Source organism: Pseudophryne corroboree, chromosome 9 (assembly GCF_028390025.1).
Source record: "Pseudophryne corroboree isolate aPseCor3 chromosome 9, aPseCor3.hap2, whole genome shotgun sequence".
Taxonomy (NCBI): Eukaryota; Metazoa; Chordata; class Amphibia; order Anura; family Myobatrachidae; genus Pseudophryne; species Pseudophryne corroboree.
The window spans coordinates 216,438,039-216,462,876 of NC_086452.1; the positions used below are offsets into that span (position 1 = coordinate 216,438,039).

General features: G+C 44.3%; 1 protein-coding gene across 3 annotated transcripts in view; it reads right to left on the bottom strand.

The window, feature by feature from the left end:
* The window catches only part of VAV3 (vav guanine nucleotide exchange factor 3), a 546,183-nt gene that overhangs the window by 54,127 nt on the left and 467,218 nt on the right, over positions 1 to 24,838 (bottom strand). For 2 of the 3 annotated variants that reach the window (XM_063940112.1, XM_063940114.1), the window contains 4 exons: positions 4,094 to 4,230; positions 3,814 to 3,879; positions 866 to 903; positions 630 to 746 (listed from right to left, as the gene is read on the bottom strand). In XM_063940112.1, the coding sequence (XP_063796182.1) occupies positions 630 to 746; positions 866 to 903; positions 3,814 to 3,879; positions 4,094 to 4,230 (358 nt within the window). The remainder of the gene's footprint in view (positions 1 to 629; positions 747 to 865; positions 904 to 3,813; positions 3,880 to 4,093; positions 4,231 to 24,838) is intronic. The other variant, XM_063940113.1, reaches the window with a different exon arrangement.

The window sequence follows — 24,838 nt, forward strand, 5'->3', positions numbered from 1 at the left end:
GGACTCCTAGTGAGGTAATTATAGTGCAAGTATCATTCAATTTTTTCACACTCCTACCTGCTCCTGCACAGCTGATAGAAAATGCCAGCGTGGACTTAGCATTTTGTATAGCAGATTTATGTGCAGCTAACAGGAATCCAATACTAATAGAATGTTATATTAACATGTATGTTAACAGATTTTAAGAAACGCAGAGAGGAAAGTACAGTATACAATGAGGTAAATCAGATTATTCAGTTATGTTGGGTGATGTATGTATACTTTTAGCTGAATAACTGTGAAAAGTAGGTAATATATCAGTAGTACAGTATAATTACAGAATAATAAAATGCCAGGGTATACTGGTCATGAAGGTGAGTATATTATAGTGCACAATGCACACTGCGGAAAGTAGTGCAAGCAGGCATACAAAATGATGCAAAATAGTATTAAGCTGTAAGTACAGTACATACTGAAAGAGAACAAGGTTCAGATCAAGAAAACACGAGTTTCGCTTTATGTAACAAGAGTGATTCACCATGACAGTCAAAAACGTACCTGGACATTGCCTTTCTATGCTATAACTACACCATGAATTGTATGGACTTATGGATCCTACGTCCACATTGTCACCTCATGGGACTACTTACTTAATACTGATCGCATACTCTCTGTTTTCTTTCGTTCTATGTCGGATGAGGTAGGTGCTGTTCTCTCTGTTCATTAGTTCCACTTCTGCCTGCAGTCTCTCCATAGCTCCTGCATACCTGAGGTAATAAAAATGACATTTAAAAACTATATATATATATATATATATATATATATATTATTGCTGCCTGTACTGTTGCAAATCAGGAAAGCTGAAACAAAGATCTAATATACGCACCAGGGCTGTCCAGAGTAATCCACAGGTTTTGGCACCTGCTAGGTAAATAACAAAAAAGAATCGGAGGTCAGTAAGCCAGTAGGTCCGTAAGGGCAGTAAATGACCTGTATATTTTGGATGTTACATATATTAGATGTTCCATATGTCTGTCACTACTGTCTCTATAACGCATGTCATGGAGCAGAGAGTAGTCAACTAAGGGAGAAGCTGAGTGGTAGCCAACTGTGTCACACATTAGCTTGTGTCAGGAGGGACGTAAATTTGTGGCAATGGGGCATTCCTTTCTAGGCAAAGGTCAGAGAGGGCGTAATGTATGGAATTGCATGCATTAGAGTTGGGCATACGCATAATTACACCTATTTTCAGGAGGATGCTTTGAACCAGTTAGGGCTGGTGTAAGTGCGCTCTGCTAATAATGGCTGCTATGAAATCAAATTTACGGATGGTGTAAGGATGTGCACAACTCTGTAAATGGACAAAGGGCCTAATTCAGACTGGATCGATGCAGCAATCGCAGTTTGAAGCCTTTTGGGGAGTGCGCACCCCAGGAGGCCCAGTGACATGCTAAAAGCATCTCAAGGCTGCAATCGTATCTGCCTGATCGAAAGGCAGAGGTGGTTGCAGGGTAGGAGGGGGTGTGCCAACGGTGTTAGAACGCCATTGGTGGGGCACGGTCCGGACAACACAGGAATGTCTGGATCGTTGCGGGAGCGTGCCGCGGCTACGTGAAGTCACACGGAGCCGCTGCGACCCAGGATGCGGCGGGAAGCTACTCGGCGGGTGCAAAAGCATCGCGCCGTGCAATGCTTTTCGCACCCGTGTGGGAAGGGGGGCAGGGCCTTACATGCGGGGCGGACTAACCCTGTGCTGGTCGTTCCCACGCATGTCTGAGTAACTGATTGTAGATGTGCTAAATTTAGCACATCTATGATCAGATATGAATCATCCCCAAATATAGGCCATAACTTTTGTGCACGCAATGGGGGTCATTCCGAGTTGATCACTCGCTAGTTGTTTTTAGCAGCTGTGCAAACGCTAAGCCGCCGCCCTCTGGGAGTGAATTTTAGCTTAGCAGAAGTGCGAACAAAAGAATCGCAGAGCAACTACTACAAAAAATTGTGCAGGTTTAGAGTAGCTCCAGACCTACTCCTAGCTTGTGATCACTTCAGACTGTTCAGTTCCGGATTTTACGTCACAAACACACCCTGAGTTCTCCCAGCCACGCCTGCGTTTTTCCTGGCACGCCTGCGTTTTTTCGAACACTCCCTGAAAACGGTCAGTTGACACCCAGAAATGCCCTCTTCCTGTCAATCACTCTGCGGCCAGCAGTGCGACTGAAAAGCTTCGCTGCACCTTGTGTAAAAATGCTTCGGACGTTGTGAAAGTTCGTCGCGCGTGCGCATTGCGCCGCATACGCATGCGCAGAAGTGCCTTTTTTTGCCTCATAGCTGTGCAGCGAACATTTTCAGCTAGCGATCAACTCGGAATGACCCCCAATGTGAGAACAAATACACAGGGTAACTCATATTGGAGTTGAAAGCAGTGAACTTATCTCTGCATACGCTCACTCTGAATGGCCTGCAATTTTGTCTACACAGCTACAGCACTCTCATGGAACACTTATCCTATGTGCAAACGCCCAGTTGCTGCCCACTACACCCAGTAAGCCGCAACTGGCATTGTGTCTAGGATGCATACAACTATGAATCACCTGTAGTTGTTCAAAGCTGCATATGCAGGCTACAACACATGCACAGTTGCTAAAAATCACAAGATCTGTCTGCAGGGTGGACTGTGAGGCTAATTCAAACCTAGGGGGTAATTCAGACCTGATGGTAGCAGCAAATTTGTTAGCAGTTGGGCAAAACCATGTGCACTGCAGGGGGGGCAGATATAACGTGCAGAGAGAGTTAGATTTGGGTGGGGTGTGTTCAAATTGAAATCTAAATTGCAGTGTAAAAATAAAGCAGGCAGTATTTACCCTGCACAGAAACAAAATAACCCACCCAAATCTAATTCTCTCTGCAAATGTTATAACTGCCCCCCTGCAGTGCACATGCTTTTGCCCAACTGCTAACAAATTTGCTGCTATGATCAGGTCTGAATTACCCCCTGTGTGCATCTCTGAATCAGGTCCACTGAGAGCAAAGCAAGCTGATGGAAGCACATTTGCACATGGACAAACATTGCTGCGTTGCAAGGGATGTAAACAATGCTGCTGAAATACCTCCTACTTTTGCATGTAGCCAGGGCCGCTATGAGGTAGGTACAGCCAGTACTAATGTACTGGGCCCGGGCTCAGAGTGGAGCCCATAGCATGTTAATGATTCTGCTTGTGATTAATAAGTAGTTTGCTGCCAGGATCATCAGCTATCTGTGGGCTCCCCGACTCTCTGACACTGACAGTAGAATGGGATTTAGATTGGGATGGGGCATGGAAGTTACATGTCCTATGTCCTCCTGTCATAGGAGGACGGAGACTAAGTCTAACCATCGGCTCCTCCTATCCTGAACCCACAAATCTTCTCTTCCTTTATCCCCCCTGCAGCATCCATTGTACCAGCCTGGCCTGACATACTGCACTGCACAGCAATAGAGGTGAACAGAGGCAGAAGTTTTCCAAGTGTGCTTCTGTCCTCCTCCCTCCCCAACCAAGTGTGCATTTATCCCCCTAACTTATCAAGTGTGCCTCTGCCCTTGTCCCTCCCCAACCATGCCTCTGCCGCCCTCACTCCCCAGGTGTCTCTATCCCACCTCTCCTCAAGTGTTCCCCTTACTCCCATTTCTCCCCCAAGAGTGCCTCTGACCGCTCTCCTCAAGTTTCGCCTCAGAATTCCTCTCCCCAACTCTGTGGGATTTAAAGAATTATTGAAACCTACTGATTGTGATAGCATGATTTAGTATGTAGTTTAATAGAGGTACATATTTATTAGGTATCATATACTTACACAAGGGCTTGGTTTAACAGCATCACTTGGAAACCAACCAAGTTCCCCTGTGGCAATATTCTTTCCCTGAAAAAGAAAAAAGGCAAATATAACAAAATGTTATTACGGTACATGTACTGCTCCACCGCTATAGCTGAGTCAGGAACTGAGGATTGTAACATTTAGAGAGATGAAAATACATAAGGGCCACATGTTATTATAAGTGAAACGGTGCATTGTCTGACAAAAAGATCATCTCAATGACATTGACTATGTACCCACTTATCCAATTCGCACCTACCTGCCAGAACAGGTTGTGTGCATCAGCCCTTATCAGCTCAATGGTATCTCCAACCTGTATAATGAGGGATGGACCATCGTTCACAGGGGGTGCGGGGAAACCAGTGTAACTTCTTATAACCTGCAGCTTTGGTAAACCTTTAAAATATGAAAGATATGATAATGAGAAATGTAAGCAAGATGTAATGTTAAAGAGAGGCGCATTTGACACCTACTAGTGTGACAGAAGCATCACATTACTACTCTCAGGGCTGACGCTAGCATTAGGTGAGCCTAGGTGGATGACGCCACTCTGATTATTGTACCATTATTTAAACTGGACGCATACTGCGATGTAGCCACCTGATCATATGCATTTAAACATTCTATTTCTTACATACATTGGGACTGATTCTGAGTCAAACGCAAAGTGCCTGTAACTGCAGGAATCCAGGAGGGTAATTCAGACCCGATCGCTCTTCTGCGAATTAGCAGAGGTTTTGCCATCAGTTAGTCACCGCCCAGACAGATTGAAAACCTTCCCTGTGCAAGCCTGAGTATGTCTTGCGGAAATCTCTACAAACGCCGGTCAGCTGCAAATCCGTTCGCAACTCACTTTCCATCAAATTATTTTACAGGCCTGTGCGTAGCCTAGGACCTACCCCTACAGTGTGATAGAAACAGGCTGTTTGGGGCCGGAGCTGACGTCACACAGCCTCCTTGAAAACACTTGGCCATGCTTGCGTTTTTTCTGACACTCCCAGAAAACGTCCAGTTACCACCCCCAAACGCTGGCTTCCTGTCAATCAACTTGCGTACGCCTAGCGATCAAAAAAGTTGCTGGATTTTTTCGCACTATGGCCTTGCGCGTGTGCACTACAATCTGTATGCATGACCAGTAGATCAATAATCGGTCGCCTTGCGAATTCGCACAACAGCGATCAGGTCTGAATTGGGCCCCGGATTCACTACATATGCTAATCTGAGTATCCGTAGAGGGGTTACGGAAGAATTTGCATGACCTCAAGCTGGTAGTCGAAACGCCCACTGATTTTCCATCCACAGCCGCAACTGTCATCATTAGTATTGTCAATTCCACCTGCCTGTTGGGTCTGTCAGAATCAGGCTTCCCTGTGTTGTAAGTCTGTCTCAGCACTTGCACCTGTCCTATGGGTCTGTCAGAATCAGGCTTCCCTTTGCTGTATGCATGACTCAGCACTTGCACGTGCCCTATGGGTCTGTCAGAATCAGGCTTCCCTTTGCTGTATGCATGACTCAGCACTTGCACGTGCCCTATGGGTCTGTCAGAATCAGGCTTCCCTTTGCTGTATGCATGACTCAGCACTTGCACCTGCCTTATGGATCTGTCAGAATCAGGCTTCCCTTTGCTGTATGCATGACTCAGCACTTGCACGTGCCCTATGGGTCTGTCAGAATCAGGCTTCCCTTTGCTGTAAGTCTGTCTCAGCACTTGCACCTGTCCTATGGGTCTGTCAGAATCAGGTTTTCCTTTGTTGTATGCGTAACTCGGTACTTGCACCTGTCCTATGGGTCTGTCAGAATCAGGTTTACCATTGCCGTATGTGTATGTTTGCACCTATCTGAGGAGCTGCGAGCGACTCAGAATCAGGCTATCTAAGGGCATATATATACACTTATGGTATAACCCTGAAGTAACTTATATAAAATTGTAACATTCTTTATAAAAGCATATAATGTAAAGGTGCATACACACGGTGAGATTCAGGCTATGCCCGATTCTCACTATGCGACAGGGGTTAGGTCGGCATCGCAAGCACATAATGACTGTACTTGCGATACTGACTATGTGTGATTTTGGCTAAGTGGCAATTTTGACTATCTTTTCTACGAGATAGTCATAATTGACTTGCCTGCACAGTCTAGGCTTGCGATGCCGACCTGGCGGGACCGCGCAATGCGCATCGCCATCGAATCGGGATCCCAAGGTAACTTTCACCTTGCGATCTGCACTAACTTTTCTTACAATTTTGACTATATAGTCAAAATCGTAAGAAAATATCTCACCGTGTGTACATAGTCTAAACTTGAGATCATTATTGTATATCAGAAAAGCACATACACAGTAAAAAAATACAATGTTAATCTAGAAATAGTAAGAGATTATCTCAAACCAAAACTAGAATTCAGGCAGAAGGGTATTAAATGGTAATCCAAGAACCTATATAAAACAGCCAGCGGCCTGACACTGCGGACTGCAGGTGGGCATTGCCTCACTTTACATCAGTTATAAAACATTCTTTTTAAGGCAGGGGGTGGGATGTACTAAAGGAAAAATGCAGTTTCAAATGTACTAAGACCCGGCCGCCCACTTTACGATGTGGAGGGTATCGCCATCTTTTAATAGTGATACCCTATAAAAGCCTATGGTCCTTTTACCGCATCCTGTCGCACCCACCACCCAGCGCCGCTCATGCCGACAATCCCCCCCATACCTGTATGCAGCCTCCTCCTCCCCCAAGGACACAGCCATCTGTACTTCCAGCTGCAGGGAGGAGGAGGAGAAGGAGCCCGGGACTGACAGCAGACGTCACCTACCGGTGCTGGGAGGTGACAGAGACCCCACGGAGGCCCCCGCAAACCCTCTCCTCCGGACCACCAGTCTTCGCAGGGGGCCACTGCCATCGCATTGCGATACCTATCGCATATGTTAGTATATATGCGATTAGCATCTGTGCGATAGCCTGCGAAGATTATTAGTACATCCCGCCCAGAATTACGTGGGGGTGCGAAGTGTCAGTACACTAAGGACATCTTTGTTTTAGACCTACTAAATATTTATTGACTATTTATATTGTGTACACATATTTTGCAGCGCTTTACAAAGAATATTTAGTCATTGACATCATCCATGCACCAGTGGAGCTTACAATCTATATTGCCTATCAAATGGAGACACATACACACTAGGCAGGTCAGAAACCTACGAGCATGTTTTGTATTGTGGGAGGAAACTAGAGTACCCAGAAAAAACTCATACAAACACGGTGAGAACATAAAAACCCCACACATCTAGGCCCTTGATGGGAATTGAGTACTGTGCTTCCCCAAATACCATCTCAGTTCTGATACTGGATCCAGAGAGTACAACTGTCATTGCTGCTGCCATCTCTGCACATCTGTTGATAATATCCGCTGCCTCCTTGATGATAGCAGCTGCCACAGTTTGTAGGAAACATCTGTTCTACTGTAGGTCTTCTTTCAGCAGCGGGCATGACACTAAGGAAAAAGACCATCCTACACACTGTTATCTTGGGATGTAGTTATATTGCTGGCAGTCGGAATCCCGACCACTGACAATGCCGCCAGCCAGAATCCCAGCTAACACGGGCTATTCCCACTCGTGAGAATAGAATGAGAATAGAACCTGTGGCGAGCGTGGCGATCGCAGAAAGCCTGCAAGGGGCTTAGTTGCGCTTTCCTCCCCCCCCCGGCAATCTAGCGGCCGGCATCTAAAACCCAACGCATTGTCTTCAGAGAACCACAAGAGTGTCCGTCCAGTACAAACCAAGAATCCTCCTCAAGAAGCAGAAGAGGATGGAGGTTCAGGTAAGATACATGGTGGAGCACCAGACTTTCAGCACTTCATTCTACAAGTAAAATTCACACACAGAACTTATTTGTTCTGAAACTAATTGCTACTTGTTTTCAAAAACAATATAATTCCTGAAAGTGTTCAACTGTATACCTCAGATGTACTGATAAGAAATACAGTATAAACTAAAAACATTCTTGGATTTGCACACTCCCTTTGTTGTAACAGGCACGCAAACGCTGATATGCTGCGGTTACAGTTCTGGAGACAGAGATTGTTTTGTTCCCACTTTAGCTTTAACGTCATTGTGGATACTTACAACGTTTATTTGTTTCTTGTCTAGATTAACCCCTCCCTTTCAGCACCTGGTGGGTATTATGATATTGCTTGAACATCTTCCCGTCTATATTGCAGTTCAGAGAGGCACAAATGGGACCAGCATTTGGAGAGCATGCTGGTTTCTGTAGTACCATTTGGAGGATCATGGGGTGACTCCACGTGAGCTGGCTCTCAATTTTTTTTAAGTGCCAATATCATATGGCCTTACACTGGCCAATTAAGTGACCCAGAGTGGGTGATGTTATCAATTTTAGGGATAGGTTTAGCGCGATGGGCTACTTTGAGGTGACAGACTATAACATTTTATTTAGCACTTTTTTTAACACTTTTAAATCATTTTTCCACTAATACTACTCTTTTTAGTATTACAGGTTGAGTATCCCATATCCATATATTCCGAAATACGGAATATTCCGAAATACGGAATTTTTTGACGGAGAGTGAGACAGTGAAACTGTTTTCTGATGGCTCAATGTACACAAATTTTATTTAATAGACAGAGTTATTAAAAATATTGTATTAAAATAAGAATTTACTTACCGATAATTCTATTTCTCGGAGTCCGTAGTGGATGCTGGGGTTCCTGAAAGGACCATGGGGAATAGCGGCTCCGCAGGAGACAGGGCACAAAAAAGTAAAGCTTTTACCAGATCAGGTGGTGTGCACTGGCTCCTCCCCCTATGACCCTCCTCCAGACTCCAGTTAGGTACTGTGCCCGGACGAGCGTACACAATAAGGGAGGCAATTTGAATCCCGGGTAAGACTCATACCAGCCACACCAATCACACCGTACAACTTGTGATCTAAACCCAGTTAACAGTATGATAACAGAAAGAGCCTCTTAAAGATGGCTCCTTAACAATATAACCCGAATTTGTTAACAATAACTATGTACAGTATTGCAGATAATCCGCACTTGGGATGGGCGCCCAGCATCCACTACGGACTCCGAGAAATAGAATTATCGGTAAGTAAATTCTTATTTTCTCTATCGTCCTAAGTGGATGCTGGGGTTCCTGAAAGGACCATGGGGATTATACCAAAGCTCCCAAACGGGCGGGAGAGTGCGGATGACTCTGCAGCACCGAATGAGAGAAATCCAAGTCCTCTTTTGCCAGGGTATCAAATTTGTAGAATTTTACAAACGTGTTTTCCCCCGACCACGTAGCTGCTCGACAGAATTGTAATGCCGAGACCCCTCGGGCAGCCGCCCAAGATGAGCCCACCTTCCTTGTGGAATGGGCCTTAACAGATTTAGGCTGTGGCAGGCCTGCCACAGAATGAGCAAGTTGAATTGTGTTACAAATCCAACGAGCAATCGTCTGCTTAGAAGCAGGGGCACCCAACTTGTTGGGTGCATATAGTATCAACAGCGAGTCAGATTTTCTGACTTCAGCCGTCCTTGAAATGTATATTTTTAAGGCTCTGACAACGTCCAACAACTTGGAGTCCTCCAAGTCGCCAGTGGCCGCAGGCACCACAATAGGTTGGTTCAGGTGAAACGCTGATACTACCTTAGGGAGAAAATGCGGACGAGTCCTCAGTTCTGCCCTATCCGAATGGAAGATTAGATAAGGGCTTTTATAAGATAAAGCCGCCAATTTAGATACTCTCCTGGCGGAAGCCAGGGCCAGTAACATAGTCACTTTCCATGTGAGATATTTAAAATCCACCTTTTTCAATGGTTCAAACCAATGGGATTTGAGGAAATCTAAAACTACATTTAGATCCCACGGTGCCACCGGAGGCACCACAGGAGGCTGTATATGCAGTACTCCTTTAACAAAAGTCTGTACCTCAGGAACTGAGGCCAATTCTTTTTGGAAGAATATTGACAGGGCCGAAATTTGAACCTTAATAGATCTCAATTTGAGACCCATAGACAATCCTGATTGTAGGAAATGTAGGAAACGACCCAGTTGAAATTCCTCCGTCGGAACACTCCGATCCTCGCACCACGCGACATATTTTCGCCAAATGCGGTGATAATGTTTCGCGGTGACTTCCTTCCTTGCCTTAATCAAGGTAGGAATGACTTCTTCTGGAATGCCTTTCCCTTTTAGGATCTGGCGTTCAACCGCCATGCCGTCAAACGCAGCCGCGGTAAGTCTTGAAAGAGACAGGGACCCTGTTGTAGCAGGTCCCTTCTCAGAAGTAGAGGGCACGGGTCGTCCGTGACCAACTCTTGAAGTTCCGGGTACCAAGTCCTTCTTGGCCAATCCGGAGCCACTAGTATTGTTCTTACTCCTCCTCACCGTATAATCTTCAATACCTTTGGTATGAGAGGCAGAGGAGGAAACACATATACTGATTTGTACACCCAAGGTGTTACCAGTGCGTCCACAGCTATTGCCTGTGGATCTCTTGACCTGGCGCAATACTTGTCCAGTTTCTTGTTGAGGCGAGACGCCATCATGTCTACCATTGGTCTTTCCCAACAGTTTATTAGCATGTGGAAGACTTCTGGATGAAGACCCCCCTCTCCCGGGTGAATATCGTGTCTGCTGAGGAAGTCTGCTTCCCAGTTGTCCACGCCCGGGAAGAACACTGCTGACAGTGCTATTACGTGATTCTCCGCCCAGCGAAGAATCTTGGCAGCTTCTGCCATTGCACTCCTGCTTCTTGTGCCGCCCTGTCTGTTTACATGGGCGACCGCCGTGATGTTGTCCGACTGAATCAACACCGGTTTTCCTTGCAGGAGTGGTTCCGCCTGGCTTAGAGCATTTTAGATTGCTCTTAGTACCAGAATGTTTATGTGAAGAGACTTTTCCAGGTTCGTCCATACCCCCTGGAAGTTTCTTCCTTGTGTGACTGCTCCCCAACCTCTCAGGCTGGCGTCCGAGGTCACCAGGATCAAATCCTGTATGCCGAATCTGCGGCCCTCCAATAGATGAGCCTTTTGCAACCACCACAGAAGATATACCCTTGTCCTTGGCGACAGGGTTATTCGCAGGTGCATCTGAGGATGCGACCCTGACCATTTGTCCAACAGATCCCTTTGGAAAATTCTTGCATGGAATCTGCCGAATGGAATTGCTTCGTAAAAAGCCACCATTTTTCCCAGGACTCTTGTGCATTGATGTACAGACACCTTTCCTGGTTTTAGGAGGTTCCTGACAGGTCGGATAACTCCTTGGCTTTTTCCTCGGGAAGAAAAACCTTTTTCTGAACCGTGTCCAGAATCATCCCTAGGAACAGCAGACGTATCGTCGGAAAACAGCTGCGATTCTTGGAATATTTAGAATCCAGTCGTGCCGTCGAAGAACTACTTTAGATAGTGCTCTTCCGACCTCCAACTGTTCTCTGGAACTTGCCCTTTTTAGGTCGTGCAAGTAAGGGATAATTTAGATGCCTTTTTTCTTTGAAGAAACATCTTTTCGGCCATTACCTTGGTAAAAAGGCCCGGGGTGCCGTGGATAATTCAAACGGCATCGTCTGAAACTGATATTGACAGTTCTGTACCACGAACCAGAGGTACCCTTGATGAGAAGGACAAAATTTGGACATGGAGGTAATCCTTGATGTCCAGGGACACCATATAGTCCCCTTTTTTCCGGTTCGCTATCACTGCTCTGAGTGACTTTATCTCGATTTGAACCTTTTATGTAAGTGTTCAAAACATTTTAGATTTAGACTATGTGTCACCAAGCCGTCTGGCTTCAGTACCACAATATAGTGTGGAAAAATAATACCCTTTTCCTTGTCGTAGGAGGGGTACTTTGATTATCACCTGCTGGATATACAGCTTGTGAATTGTTTCCAATGCTGCCTCCCTGTCGGAGGGAGCCGTTGGTAAAGCAGACTTCAGGAACCTGCGAGGAGAAGATGTCTCGACTCTCCAATCTTTACCCCTGGGATAATACTCGTACGATCTAGGGGTCAACTTGCGAGTGATCCCACTGCGCCCTGAGACTCTTGAGACTACCCCCCCACCTTGAGTCCGCTTGCACGGCCCCAGCGTCATGCTGAGGACTTGGCAGACGCGGTGGAGGGCTTCTTTTCCTGGGAAAGGGCTGCCTGCTGCAGTCTACTTCCCTTACCTCTATGTCTGGGCAGATATGACTGGCCTTTTGCCTGCATGCCCTCATGGGAAAGGAAAGATTGAGGCTGAAAAGACGGTGTCTTTTTTAGCTGAGATGTAACTTGGGGTAAAAAAGGTTGGATTTCCCAGCTGTTGCTGTGGTCCCCAGGTCCGATGGACCGACCCCCAAATAACTCCTTCCCTTTATACAGCAATACTTCCATCTGCCGTATGGGATCTGTATCACCTGACCACTGTCGTGTCCCTGACATCTTCTGGGAGATATGGACAACGCACTTATCTTGATGCCAGAGAGCAAATATCCCTCTGTGCATCTCACATACATATATATAGAATGCATCCTATTAAATGCTCTACATGAATAAAATATTTTCAGTCAGGGAATCCCACCAAGCCAACCCAGCACTGCATCTCCAGGCTGATGGCGATCGCTGGTCGCAGTATAACCACCGTATGTGTGTATATACTTTTTAGGATATTTTTCCAGCTTCCTATCAGCTGGCTCCTTGAGGGCGGCCGTATCTGGAGACGGTAACGCCACTTGATAAGCGTGTGAGCGCCTTATCACCCTAAGGGGTGTTTCCCAACGTACCCTAATTTCTGGCGGGAAAGGGTATAACGCCAATATTTGCTATCGGGGTAACCCTACGCATCATCACACACTTCATTTTATCTGATTCAGGAAAAACTACAGGTAGTTTTTTCCACTCCCACATAATACCCTTTCTTGTGGTACTTGTAGTATCAGAAACACGTAACACCTCCTTCATTGCCCTTAACGTGTGGCCCTAATGAGAAATACGTTTGTTTATTCACCGTCGACACTGTATTCAGTGTCCGTGTCTGTGTCTGTGTCGACCGACTGAGGTAAATGGGCGTTTTTAAAACCCCTGACGGTGTTTCTGAGACGCCTGGACCGGTCCTAATAGATTGTCGGCCGTCTCATGTCGTCAACCGACCTTGCAGCGTGTTGACATTCTCACGTAATTCTCTAAATAAGCCATCCATTCCGGTGTCGACTCCCTAGAGAGTGACATCACCATTACAGGCAATTTCTCCGCCTCCTCACCAACATCGTCCTCATACATGTCGACACACACGTGCCGACACACAGCACACACACCGGGAATGCTCTGACAGAGGACAGGACCCACTAGCCCTTTGGGGAGACAGAGGGAGAGTCTGCCAGCACACACCAAAAACGCTATAATTATATAGGGACAACCTTATATAAGTGTTTCTCCCTTATAGCATCTTTTATATATATACAATATCGCCAAAATCAGTGCCCCCCCTCTCTGTTTTAACCCTGTTTCTGTAGTGCAGTGCAGGGGAGAGCCTGGGAGCCTTCTCTCCAGTTTTTCTGTGAGAGAAAATGGCGCTGTGTGCTGAGGAGATAGGCCCCGCCCCTTTTACGGCGGGCTCGTCTCCCGCTATTTTTGAAGTTAGGCAGGGGTTAAATATCTCCATATAGCCTCTGTGGGCTATATGTGAGGTATTTTTTGCCTCTAATAAGGTTTTTATTTGCCTCTCAGAGCGCCCCCCCCAGCGCTCTGCACCCTCAGTGACTGTTGTGTGAAGTGTGCTGAGAGGAAAATGGCGCACAGCTGCAGTGCTGTGCGCTACCTTTATGAAGACTCAGGAGTCTTCAGCCGCCGATTTTGGACCTCTTCTCTCTTCAGCGTCTGCAAGGGGGCCGGCGGCGCGGCTCCGGTGACCATCCAGGCTGTACCTGTGATCGTCCCTCTGGAGCTAGTGTCCAGTAGCCAAGCAGCAAATCCACTCTGCACGCAGGTGAGTTCACTACTTCTCCCCTAAGTCCCTCGTTGCAGTGATCCTGTTGCCAGCAGGACTCACTGTAAAGTAAAAAACCTAAGCTAAACTTTCTCTAAGCAGCTCTTTAGGAGAGCCACCTAGATTGCACCCTTCTCGTTCGGGCACAAAATCTAACTGGAGTCTGGAGGAGGGTCATAGGGGGAGGAGCCAGTGCACACCACCTGATCTGGTAAAAGCTTTACTTTTTTGTGCCCTGTCTCCTGCGGAGCCGCTATTCCCCATGGTCCTTTCAGGAACCCCAGCATCCACTTAGGACGATAGAGAAATGACCTTTAGGCTGTGTGTATAAGGTGTATATGAAACATAAATGAATTGTGTGAATGTAGACACACTTTGTTTAATGCACAAAGTTATTAAAAATAATGGCTAAAATGACCTTCAGGCTGTGTGTATAAGGTGTATATGAAACATAAATGCATTCTGTGCTTAGATTTAGGTCCCATCTTCATGATATCTTATTATGGTATGCAATTATTCCAAAATACGGAAAAATCCAATATCCAAAATACCTCTGGTCCCAAGCATTTTGGATAAGGGAGACTCAACCTGTAACACCTTTTCACCTATGTATCACCTTTTAATACATATTTTTGCTTTTTTCTTACTAGCACTCACTAACACCTTAGCTTGTCACTGGTGTGCTGTCCTGGGGTGGCTGGCCTTTGCCAGTTTTTGTGGGGTTTCGCCCCCCCACCCCCCTCCCCCCACCATGGACTTAGGAACCCCCAGTATCAGAGATGCCATGAGGTTGGCCTGAAGGCGTAGCCATATTTTTGCAAATATATGTAACTAAAAGGCCCATACATTTCGCCCAGCAGGTGAAATAGCGATGTGCTAGATTGTGCCTGCATTCAGGCCAATCTAGCACCGGAGATAGCGACGCGTGGGGCCGCGCATCACTATCGCTGGGGATGGGGGCCATACACACGAGAGATCCATGCTTAAAATCTAAGCCATCTAGTTAGATGGCTTAAATTTTAAGAATGGATCTCTCCATGTGTACCACCCTTAAGATCTCGGAATTTTACCATATAGACAGTAAGTCTGGTTACAGATACCCATTGGTGTGCTGGGAAAAACCCCTGTTTGTTTGTTTCTTGCCTAGAATAACCCCTCCCTTTCAGCACCTGGGGGAGGGTATTACGAGATTGATGTAAAAGACTACAGAATGTCTAATTTATTAGTGTGGAAATGTTATAGTTTATGTTCAACATAGTTCTTTTTATATTGTTGTTCTTAAGTAAACTGATAAACACTATTTTTGAGCATTTTACTTTATTATGAAAATGCCCAGTTTCATTTCTAATCCAGTTTGTATTAGCAAAATAATGATTTTGAGACAAAATCACTAATTGGCAATCGCAGAAAACACAGATGCTGGAAATAAATTTGTTAAAATTAGGCTGTGAGCCATTTAAGGTCCACTGACTCAAGAGTTTCAAATGGAGACTCTTGCAGGGCATTCAGGACAACAGACAAATCCCATGGAGCCACAGGAGGGACATAGGGAGGCTGAATCTGAGTGAATGTATGAACGTCGGGTATAGACGCAATTTTTCTCTGAAACCACACTGACAAGGCAGATATGTGAACCTTGAGAAAGGCCAGTTGAAGGCCTAAGTCCAGGCCTTGTTGCAGGAAACAAAAGGGAGAAAGAAGAAGGCTCTTGTGTGGGCGCACTCATTAATGGTAGTTAAATAACTAGAATGAATAACACTAGGTTGATTAGTCAGCAGATAAAACAAAATTTATTTGGAAATATTAAGAATATAATTGCCCCTGGTTGAGGAGATGTGAATGATCCCAGATAAAAATGTTCTGGTCCTGCCTCAGGAAATGAGATGGAGAGGGGTAGAGACACTGCAAGTCATAAACCCTTTCTCACCCGGCCAGTACAGATGATCTGTATTAATGAGATCAATTAAGTCAATTGATTTTAGATTCTGTCATAATCCTAATGAAGGAATAACAGCTGTTTGGCAATAAGTGATAATAGAAACAAATCAACGGATATACCAGGGTAAAGAAAGAAAAGGATAGGAACAAATGGTGATGCTGCTGTTGGAGTCACATACCACACATCATATGCAATGATTGATGTTCTACAACACTGAGTATTCCCTGTGAGTCTCCACCTCAGGTACTAACTCAGCCCACACTGTTTCGCTTCCAAGATCGGACGAGATCGGGCATTAGCAGTGTGGTTTGATAGTAGAAGGATTTGGTCAGACATCCAATGAGAGTGCACCTATATAGGGGGGGATAATTAGCTGGGTCTTATAGATATAGTGTGGATCTGCTTTTTGTGTTAGGCAGGAGACATCAAGTCCCACACCGGTGGTATTGTGTCCCTGGATCACAAATGAGAGTCCACGAAAAAGGAAGATATATGGATTTATGAGAAAAAAACGAAGATATATAGATTTATGGAAAAAAAACAAAAAAAAAAAAAAAAAAAACCCTAAAAAGGATAATGGAGATCAATTAGGCTGTAGTTATTAGGAACGGGTGATAAAAATTACCCGTCCGTATAGATACAAATGGATAAAGAAACACGGATCAAAAATTTTTTTTATATATATGTGTACATTGGTACTGATGTAAGGAACAGAAAATATGTCAAAGATAATTGTAGATACAAATAAATAGTACTGGTATATGCAATGAAATAATCACTAGTGACATGGGTGTCATTAGAAACACTTTGTGTGAATTGGAGCTGTTATAATCATTAGGATATAGGGAAATAGACATGAAATTCTCATATAACCCATGCAGCAATATGACAACAGGATCTGCAAGAGGAAAGTCAAAGAAGAATGCAGTATTTCTTTCCTATAAAATGCAGTTTTTAATCCTGATGCAATAAACTAAGATGCATAAGCCTGGAAAAAGGCATAAATGAAGCTGCACGGATATAGATACAATTTCTATGACAGCTGGGCAAAAATTAGCCCAAAATGGCAGGATGGAAAACATGTTTCACCCCTGTGGGGCTTGCTCACTTCCAGGAAGTGAGCAAGCCCCACAGGGGTGAAACATGTTTTCCATTCCAATGGGTCCTGTTTTGTCCAACTGCAAGTGATTCACTCCTAGCCTCAGGTCAGATCATTCCATCCTGCCATTTTGGGCTAATTTTTGCCCAGCTGTCATAGAAATTGTATCTATATCCGTGCAGCTTCATTTATGCCTTTTTCCAGGCTTATGCATCTTAGTTTATTGCATCAGGATTAAAAACTGCATTTTATAGGAAAGAAATACTGCATTCTTCTTTGACTTTCCTCTTGCAGATCCTGTTGTCATATTGCTGCATGGGTTATATGAGAATTTCATGTCTATTTCCCTATATCCTAATGATTATAACAGCTCCAATTCACACAAAGTGTTTCTAATGACACCCATGTCACTAGTGATTATTTCATTGCATATACCAGTACTATTTATTTGTATCTACAATTATCTTTGACATATTTTCTGTTCCTTACATCAGTACCAATGTACACATATATATAAAAAAAATTTTTGATCCGTGTTTCTTTATCCATTTGTATCTATACGGACGGGTAATTTTTATCACCCGTTCCTAATAACTACAGCCTAATTGATCTCCATTATCCTTTTTAGGGTTTTTTTTTTTTTTTTTTCCATAAATCTATATATCTTCGTTTTTTTTTTTTTTCTCATAAATCCATATATCTTCCTTTTTCGTGGACTCTCATTTGTGATCCAGGGACACAATACCACCGGTGTGGGACTTGATGTCTCCTGCCTAACACAAAAAGCAGATCCACACTATATCTATAAGACCCAGCTAATTATCCCCCCCTATATAGGTGCACTCTCATTGGACGTCTGACCAAATCCTTCTACTATCAAACCACACTGCTAATGCCCGATCTCGTCCGATCTTGGAAGCGAAACAGTGTGGGCTGAGTTAGTACCTGAGGTGGAGACTCACAGGGAATACTCAGTGTTGTAGAACATCAATCATTGCATATGATGTGTGGTATGTGACTCCAACAGCAGCATCACCATTTGTTCCTATCCTTTTCTTTCTTTACCCTGGTATATCCGTTGATTTGTTTCTATTATCACTTATTGCCAAACAGCTGTTATTCCTTCATTAGGATTATGACAGAATCTAAAATCAATTGACTTAATTGATCTCATTAATACAGATCATCTGTACTGGCCGGGTGAGAAAGGGTTTATGACTTGCAGTGTCTCTACCCCTCTCCATCTCATTTCCTGAGGCAGGACCAGAACATTTTTATCTGGGATCATTCACATCTCCTCAACCAGGGGCAATTATATTCTTAATATTTCCAAATAAATTTTGTTTTATCTGCTGACTAATCAACCTAGTGTTATTCATTCTAGTTATTTAACTACCATTAATGAGTGCGCCCACACAAGAGCCTTCTTCTTTCTCCCTTTTGTTTATGCATATGTCACTGGCTCTGGGCGCACCCCCAAACTGGACATTATATTAAAGATTTTACTTGAAAATTGTCCAAATTTGGTTTTTCTGTAATCAAAAACTATTTTCAGACCGGTGCCGGGTCGCCCCCTTTGTGTAACTTGTTGCAGGAAAGCCAGAAATCTGGATGTTTTGAATCTGTACGCATCGTAGTTCTTATCAGCACACCAGGTGAAGTAAGAATTCCAGACCCTATAATAAATCCGAGCAGACGTCGGCTTACGGGCTTTCACCATAGTTTGAATGACCACCTCAGAGAATCCTTTGGCTCTCAGGAGTAATGCTTCAAGAGCCATGACGTCAAAGGCAGTCTGGCCAAGTCTGGATAGAGGTGGTCATTCCGAGTTGTTCGCTCGGTAATTTTCTTCGCGTCGCAGCGATTTTCCGCTAATTGCGCATGCGCAATGTTCGCACTGCGACTGCGCCAAGTAAATTTGCTATGAAGATTGGTATTTTACTCACGGCATTACGAGGTTTTTTCTTCGTTCTGGAGATCGGAGTGTGATTGACAGGAAGTGGGTGTTTCTGGGCGGAAACTGGCCGTTTTATGGGAGTGTGTGAAAAAAAGCTACCGTTTCTGGGAAAAACGCGGGAGTGGCTGGAGAAACGGAGGAGTGTCTGGGTGAACGCTGGGTGTGTTTGTGACGTCAAACCAGGAACGACAAGCACTGAACAGATCGCACTGGAAGAGTAAGTCTCGAGCTACTCAGAAACTGCACAGAGAAGTCTTTTCGCAATATTGCGAATCTTTCGTTCGCAATTTTGATAAGCTAAGATTCACTCCCAGTAGGTGGCGGCTTAGCGTGTGTAAAGCTGCTAAAAGCAGCTTGCGAGCGAACAACTCGGAATGACCACCAGAGTGAATTATATATAAAATAAAACTTTTTTCTATTGTACGCCAACTAAGAGACAATCTTTCCTTTCACTTTGTTACTGTTTACCTCATTGTCTATGGCAGCACCCCCAATGCATGACAAAGAATAAATTATATTACATATGTAAAATGGGGAAATCATAATCTATAAACCAATGAAAAGCTAATCCACCAGTGACTAGTGTAGAAGACATCTATTCTCCCCTTCCCCCAAGTCTGGATAGAGACAAGGGCCCTGAACGAGGAGGTCTGGTTATTGAGGAAGTAGAAGAGGACGCTCTGCCGATAGACCCTGCAGGTCTGAGAACCAATGCCGTCTGGGCCACGCCGGAGCGACTAGAAGTAGTATTCCTCCTTCTTGCTTGAACTTCCGCAGAACCCTGGGCAGGAGTGACATTGGAGGGAACACGTAAGGCAGCCGAAAGTTCCATGAAGTGGCTAGTGCGTCCACGAACGCTGCTTGAGGATCCCTGTTCCTTGATCCGAAGACCGTAACTTTGTGATTGTGTCGAGACGCCATCTACATCTGGTAGGCCCTAGGTGTCCATTAGGAGTTGAAAGACTTCCGGATGAAGACTCCACTCTCCGGCGTGTACGTCCTGGCGACTGAGGAAGTCCGCTTCCCAGTTTAGGACCCCCGGAATGAACACTGCCGATATTGCTGGCAAATGGCATTCTGCCCATTCCAACATTGCCATGCGGCTTCGAGTGCCGCCTTGATGGTTGATGCATGCCACCATAATGGTGTTGTCTGACCGTACTTGAACAGGCCTGTTGTGTACCACAGGAGAGTTAACGCATTGAACACCGCCCACAGTTCCAGAATGTTTATTGGGAGGAGGGACTCCTCCTTGGTACAACAACCCTGGAAAGATTGTTGCTCCAACACCGCACCCCATCCCCACAGACTGGCATCTGTTGTCAGCAGGTCCCAGTCGGGGATCCAGAAGTGACGGCCCCTGCTCAACTGCTGTAGGAAGGAATATGCAGGTACGCATCCTGAATATCCAGGGATACCATATAGTCTCCGGGTTCCATCGCCAGCACAATTGAGTGCAGCGTCTCCATACAGAACTTGTTTTGTGATTTGAGGTTGAGTATAGGCCAGAATGACCCATTGGGTTTCGGGACTAGAAACAGGTTTGAGTAGTAACCACTGCCCCATTGGGACAAAGGCACCGGCACTACCACTCCTGTATCCATGAGGGAACTCACAACCTGCTGCAGAGTTTGTGCCTTTAGTGGATCCGAAGGGATGACCGCAGTGCAAAGCTGGCAAGGGGGATGTCTCTTGAAAGAGACTGCGTACCCGTGAGAGACAACTTCTTGCACCCATGCATCTGAAGTGGTCTTTAACCAGACCTGGGTGAACTGCAGAAGTCGGCCTCCCACCCTGGGGTCCCCCAGGGGGAGGCCCACCCCGTCATGCGGCACGCTTCTCTTGTTTAGAAGCAGGCTGACGGGCCGCCCAGGACTGTTTTGCCTTGGGCTTAGTGGTTTTGGAAGCACAAGATTGTCTCAGGTACTGTATGCCTGATCTTTTGCTTTCCCTTGAGGTCGAAAGGAACAAAAAGTGGTACCTTTCGCCTTCTGTGCAGGAGGATTGGTATTTGGGAGAAAGGCAGCGTTAGCAGCCACAAGTTCAGACACGATTTTATTTAGGTCTTCCCCAAACAAGATGTCTCCCTTAAAAGGGAGTACTTTCAAGGTCTTTTTGGAGTCCAGGTCCACCTTCCATGACCTCAACCACAGAATGCGGCGAGCCAGGACAGACATAGTCGACGCCTTGGCCGCCAACACACACGCCTCAGAGGATGCCTCTTGAATATAATAAGAGATGGTGGTGATGTGAGACAGGTATTGTCTGGCATTGTCGGATATATCCTCAGGCAGCTCTTCTTCTAATGCCTGAACCCATGCTTCAATACCTTTAGCAGCCCAGGAGGCAGCAATAGTGGGTCTATGTACAGCACCTGTTAGGGAGTAAATAGATTTCAGGCATCCCTCCACACGCTTATCTGTCGGTTCTTTCAGTGAAGTAACAGTGGTGACAGGCAGAGTGGATGACACCACTAGGCGGTGACATTTGAATCCACCGGCGGTGAATTTTCCCACTTGTTACATAACTCTGCTGGGAGATGATAGCGAGCTAAGGCCGGTTTGGAGAGAGGGAATTTCTTCCCTGGATTAGACCAGGGTTCCTGCCTGATGTCTACCAACTGGTCAGAATGGGGTAATAGATTTTTAGCCACCTTCTGCCGTTTCAACATGTCAGTTTTCTTGGTGACAGTAGTGGAATCCTCATCATCAGTGATTTCTAGGATTTGCTTAATAACAACCACTAGAGCAGGGATGTCAACTTGCAATGTAGAATCCTCGTCAGAAACACCTGATTCAGTGTCTGACAGGACAATATGTTCCCCCACCTCTTTAGATGAAACATCTGAGAGATTTGTGGATTGTGAGGAGGAAGCAGCCCGCTTACATGACCCAGAGACACGGGATTGACCTGGGGTAGATTTTTGTTAACTAAGTCAAATAAGTCAACTGCTGCAACTGGATAGATAGGTTCTAGGTTCATAGGGACTATTTGAGGCTGTAATGGTACAGGTGGTCCCATAGGGGGCTGTTAGGCGTTCCACTAGAGTACCCAGTTGGTTTGAGAACGCGGCCCAGTGTGGCTCTTGATTGGTTACAGGAGCCATGGACTGACTAGGGGGTGTATGGCACATAGTACACAGACCATCACACACAGATTCCCCTAAATCCTTGGCGCATGCTCTGCATGATGCAGGAGCGTCCACAGACTTACTGCCCTTTCTGTTGGACATTGCACACAAATACAACTCAAAACGGTTTAGTACAATGAAGCCAGACAGAGTATATCTGCAAATAAATCTGATAGTATGTGACTGAGGCCCCAGTACACAACACCTGCAAATAAATCCGGTATTATGTGACTGAGTACACAGTAGAATACACGTAATAGGTAAATACTGTGATGCACTATATAAACGACCCTGAGGCACCTAGTCCCTTAGGGTACAGAATAAGGTGACAGATCTCTGGGAAACACTGAAAGTGAAACCTCACAGCAGATACAGGCACACACAGTCACATTAGCAATGCACTGAACTAATATATGTGTGTGTGTGTGTGTGTATATATATATATATATATATATATATATATAAATATATATATATATATATATATATATATATATATAAAACAAAGCGCGGTTCTAGACCGGAGGTATATATCAGAATACGTGTACAATATATTCTGTAATAGGTACACTTTTTCTTAACTAACACTGTCTGTATAAACAAGAGGAGATATCTACTGCGCTGCCAATAGCAGCTGGTAAAGGGGTGTGAATCCCTAATAATGAAGCACAAGAAAAAGGAAGAAAACCAGCGCTGTTGTTTATCCTATAACCTAAATCAAAACACAAATTTGTATATATATAAATTAGGATATTTTATATTATATTAATAGTGAATAGACGGATAGGTAAAAGATTCACAAGTTTTATTAAAACTATAAAATGGATGAGAAAGTGCTCCAATACACCGTCTCACTATTGATAGTCTCTCTTGGCAGTCCCTTGGCAGAAATGCTATGATGCCACGCAACAGGATTTCCGCATCTGAATCCAATGGGTATCCATAAACTGAAATAGAGTGTGGTGGGATAGATCCTCAATTTAGCGGTAAGTCCATGTAAATCCAATAGGTGGCGACTGGAGATGGTGACAGGCAAGCTTGACGCATTTCACTGGGCAGAGCAACACCCAGTTTCCTCAGAAGCATGAGCAGTATGAGACTGGTGTCTCCGGAGCACACTTATATACCCCTCTAATGGGGGAAATTGCTGACACATGTTTAAACATCATTTATCCTATCCATCACTAATATTGAAAAATGTAAAGCAAAAAGGCAATCCCACCTGTCCTTAGGACATAAACACATACCTTAAACCTTAAAATTTGCACATTTAGAAGGGCTTCACAAAATTGAATAAAAACTGATGTATGGTCACATGACCTGCACCCGGTCACGTGTTCCCCGCTGACCAATTACCAGAGGTGATTATGATCTTGTAGTCCGGCCAAATGATCACATTATCTCCTATTGAGATAACACTATTTAGTTCCTGGTTGCGGGTCCCATGACCGAGTTCCGATCATGTGATCCCATCTCAACCAGTGAGGGAGATCCAAACAAAAGCCCATCCCACTGTGACATCAACCCAATCTGGTTGTCATGGTAGTAATACCAGAGTCCGGTCACGTGACCAGGTAACCCTTTATTGAAATATCAGATTGAGTTCCTGGTTGCGGATCATGTGACCGGACGCCGCTCACATGGTCTCAGATTGACAAATGAGAAAGGTCTTACTAGATAACCACTTGTTGTAAAAGTATATATCGACAGGTCCAATTTAGTAACCATAGTAACCGGCAAATATGATAACATTCACCATCCAATCATAAACTTGGCAACGAAATAATCATTATAAATACATTAAAGGTTTGTTTATTCATGAAACCATTATCTGTAAAGATATAATTATATTAATATAACGCTGTGAGTACTCTTCAGCATTGAAAAGATTAATATCATGTTGTTTAGACATGCAAAAAAATGAGTTCATTGGGGATTGGAACACCAACGGACAGATAAAAACAAGAGCAGAAACAGAGACAAAAAGAAGGGTTATATTGATTTTTCCTTTTTCCTTTCTCATTTTCTCATTTCTCATATTCTATTGTTTAAGTAATAATTTTTTTATTTTTTGGTATATTGGGGGCCATAACCATTGTATTTCGTCTCACAAGATGATCTTACTCTACAAGGCACCTACTACAATACTATAGAGTTCAAGCGTTTCATTCAACCCTCCAGGGTGCAAACTGTTAAATTGTAGTGTCCAATATATCTCTCTTTTACATAGTATAGTGAATCTATCACCACCTCTATTAGTCTGGGGTATAGATTCTAAACCAATGATTGATAAGCTGTCTGGTTTACTATCATGAAAATTATTAAAAATATTGTGGTATACTATACTGTGTGCAGAGCTTTTATTAATTATGTTCCGTCTATGATCCATAAACCTGGTTTTCAACATTAAAGTGGTCCTCCCAACATAGTGGAGGCCACAACCACATGTAAGTAGGTATACCACGTATTTAGTATCACAATTCATAAAGGAATTCAAATGATATATAGTCTCCTGTGGTGGTATAGATATTAAAGATGTTTTTCTTGCCATATGGATACACATGGTACACCTCGGTTTCCCACATCTAAAGAAACATAACGGTTTCTGTGTTAACCAGTCTGATGGACAAATACTACCTGATTTTTTTGGGATCTTTTGCAGATGACTAGGGGCTAAAACATTCTTAAGTGATTTGTTTTTTCTAAATATTATTTGATGTTTTAATGGTAAAACCTTACCCAGTACATTATCCTGCCTAAGGATACCATAGTTGTGAGAAACTATATTTCTGATATCTGTGGACTTATTATTGAATTTACAGATGAAAGCCAAATGTTTATCATCTTCCCTATTATTAGGATCCATTTTCTTCTCATTTTTCTTTTTATGTTG